The 3,258-nt window shown below is 45.6% G+C and overlaps 1 protein-coding gene across 11 annotated transcripts in view; it reads right to left on the bottom strand.

Moving 5' to 3' along the window:
• LOC108623317 (uncharacterized) overlaps positions 1 to 3,258 on the bottom strand; it is a 13,846-nt gene that overhangs the window by 8,507 nt on the left and 2,081 nt on the right. For 10 of the 11 annotated variants that reach the window (XM_026812176.1, XM_026812177.1, XM_026812178.1 and 7 more), the window contains 3 exons: positions 2,828 to 3,210; positions 1,591 to 2,211; positions 947 to 1,411 (listed from right to left, as the gene is read on the bottom strand). In XM_026812176.1, the coding sequence (XP_026667977.1) occupies positions 947 to 1,411; positions 1,591 to 2,211; positions 2,828 to 2,962 (1,221 nt within the window). In that variant the 5' untranslated portion in view covers positions 2,963 to 3,210. The remainder of the gene's footprint in view (positions 1 to 946; positions 1,412 to 1,590; positions 2,212 to 2,827; positions 3,211 to 3,258) is intronic. The other variant, XM_026812184.1, reaches the window with a different exon arrangement.

Below are 3,258 nucleotides of genomic sequence, written 5' to 3'. Positions count from 1 at the left end.
TTCACTTGGGAAAAAAAATAATTTATGCATTATTATTTGTACATTTGCTCAAAATCAGTCAAAATTACTTCTTTGGGCAATCTGGTGTTAATTGCTCGCGAAAAATTTCAAATTTTGAAAAATGGCTCGGACTATAAATGAACTTGGCCACCCCTGTTATATACAATTCCTGATTTCGTCTGCGAGATTCGTAAAATGAAATATAAGAAATATTGACTACGAGAATTAATAAAATTGCAGAAACTGGGTAAGAATGCAGAAGATTTTGCACATATCTTATCTAATCTCTGATATGGTCGTATTATCAGGCATTATCGATAGCAGTCTACGGGACAGAAGCAGGGTTGCACCCTTTTTGCACAATTTTACCACGAGCCGTGACTCACGGCCCCGCTATATTCGGTGCCGGTGGCAATGAACCAACCGAATCGACTGGGAAACAGCGTGACGAATACCTCTCGAACCGACCAAGCGTACCGCGAGAACGCTCTCACTTTTACCGGCGAGCATCGGATCCCGCGAGAAAGCACGGTTGGATCATAGCTGCTCTTAGGTAACCGCGATCATTGACATTTCGTCATCGGGTTCATAAAGGGTAGATCGATTGTACTACGTGCGATATTAATTATGTTCCACGATTCTAATCCACCGCTGTGCAATCGTTCCGTATAATAATTCTATATAATTCTGTTGGATAATTGAATTCCATAATTTGATTGCACGCTCTTTGCGCGTCTACGTCAATCAAAAGAGGATTAAGGAGCTTCGAAGGTTTTATTTGTACACGACTGTCCTTAGATTCATTTTTATACATTCGTTCGAATAACTAATAAATTCATGTTTTATATGCAAAAGTCCAGCTGATATGCTTCCCGTTCTGATATAATAAAATCATCCCTGACATATTTGCCATATTTATTACAGGATTTAATTAATCGATGCTTACCTTTACGGTGACGCTGTTGACGGATCCCTTGATAAGATCAATGATCTCTTCCCGGGATTTATCGTCGACATTGATCCCGTTGATCTCGATCAGCCGGTCGCCAGGCAGTAGCCCGGTATCGTTATTATGCTGAAGCGAACCGGGTTCGGCGAAGGTCACCGGCCGCATCTGCGTTTCGCCGCTCGCGGTTCTCTCGACGATCACCGCGCGGCGTAACGAGAAACCGAAATCGTTTCGCGGCGGCGGTTGCCTCTGGATCGTTAACTCGCGCGGTTCGGGTAAATCCAGTGACACTATTTCCGGTAGCTGGAGGTCGACGCCCTGGTCCTCGAACGACGCCGAGGACCTCCACCTCAGCAGACCCTGAGACTCGCCTACGGGCGACAGGCTGAACGGTGGTGTCGCGAAACTCGAATTAGTCGTGTCCGTCAACGAATCCGCGGATGGACTCGCGCTCGTCACCACCTGGAACATGCAAATCATTCAATTTTTTAGTTAAATCATTTACGAAGGAGAGAGGATGCAGGGAATTATTTCGTTTATTGAAGTGACGATTGAATTAAATAAAAAATGAATAAAAATAATAGAATTTAAATTTCAGAAAAAACAACTCATAGAATATTTATTAAAATAACAAAACTGACCTGCAGTAGCTTGTCGCTCTGGTGTTGGTGCTGCTGCTGCTGCTGGGTCCTCTGCGGGGAGACTTGCCAGGACCCTTGGCCGGGTTCCTCTTCGCTGCAACCTTCTTCTTTAACAGAATTGGCAAACGTAGCCGACAAATGTGCGGGCACGTTCTGATACGCGATCACCTCGTTCTGCAGCGTGTTTCTCACTAGGAGATTGCTGGCTTCTTGGTAACTGTTCTCGTTCCCGTTTGGGAGGTGAACTTCTTCGGACAGTGAGTTCACCGTGTTGCTAACGCTGAGCCGCGGTCCTTTCAAGATCCCTCGTTTTGGAGGTTTCGGTGGCAACGGAGGCAGGTTTCTTCCCTGACCCGACGCGTTCGCCGACCCAGAGCTGGTGATCGTCAACGAAGTCAACGAGGTTTCCGAGGAATCGCTTTGAGTGAGACCGTCCGGCGTTCTGTTCGTCCAACTGTTACCGGTTCGCGGGTTCTGGCTCGAGTTCGACGAATTTTGAGAGTTCTCGAGGAGGTCTCGGTCCAGGTACGCGAAGAACGACGCGCTGTAGTCGGCCGTGATGCCGCTCGGTAACTTTTCCTTCTCCTTGCGGCGACCGGGGATCTTCAACGATCTTCGAACCTGTAAAAGTCCAAATTAAATTTATAGATCTATAATTTTATCTTAGCTATCATAGAAATTTCAACTTTAATTTTTATTCGCGAATCGAATTAATGAGTCGGCCATCTGAAATTCTTTCATTGTATTTTAACGTTCGTACATTGTGTTTGTTTTTTCTTATCTACATTCCAGTATCTATGCAAATTGATGCGGATACTATTATTCAACTATTTAACTAACGCAGTATTTCATGTCACTCTAAAATTGATTTGAATAAATATCGTTGTGAAAATGTTAGAACGTAGTCAACCTTTATGCATAACATCCACAATACACTTGTCCCGGTGTTTCAAACTGACAATTCACCTGAGGTTACGATCTCAGTACGTCAAACTGTACAACCATTTATTTAAAATTGTTTTACGTATGAATTTGGCTCAGGGGCAAGTTCAGAGAGACGAGGCTCGAAAGTTTCGCAACTCGAGGTTTTCCAAACGGATCGTGAAAGTCAACGAATTCCGTAATATCGAAACAAAAATTACGACATGATACAAATAAGAATCCCAGTTGGTTATCACTTCGATAATGACGCGGCACGGCACGAAAGATTAGAGACTGTAATTAAAAATAAATGTACCTCGTCGAGGCGCAGGAGTTCCTCGGCGGACATGCTACCGCGGTCTCGTTTCTTGACATCCTTCCGCTCCTTCTTCTCGCGTTTCCGCTTCTCCTTGTCGTCCTTCTCCGCGGCCTTCTTCATAAAGTTGAACATCTTCTCATCGGCGGCGACGCGTTGAACACCCGCGAAACTGATAACAATCGCGAGCACCGGGCCGCGTCTTGCTATCTCTTATTCCACTCCACCACTGTTCGCCGGCCGCGTGCACCACGGCACCACGTTTACGCGCACTCTCGTGTCTCGATCGCGCGCGCAACGCGATCACAACACTGTTCATCGAAACGATTATTGTTATGTATGTATCGTGTGCACGCCCGTTACCGCTACCGTTCGCCCGTACGCTAAACAAACACGGTACATCCTATCACCCGTAGCACACAGACACGCGG

Source organism: Ceratina calcarata, unplaced genomic scaffold, assembly GCF_001652005.2.
Source record: "Ceratina calcarata isolate Rehan_Ccalc_2016 unplaced genomic scaffold, ASM165200v1 scaffold260.2, whole genome shotgun sequence".
Classification (NCBI taxonomy): Eukaryota; Metazoa; Arthropoda; class Insecta; order Hymenoptera; family Apidae; genus Ceratina; species Ceratina calcarata.
This window is presented reverse-complemented; position numbering and strand designations above follow the sequence as displayed.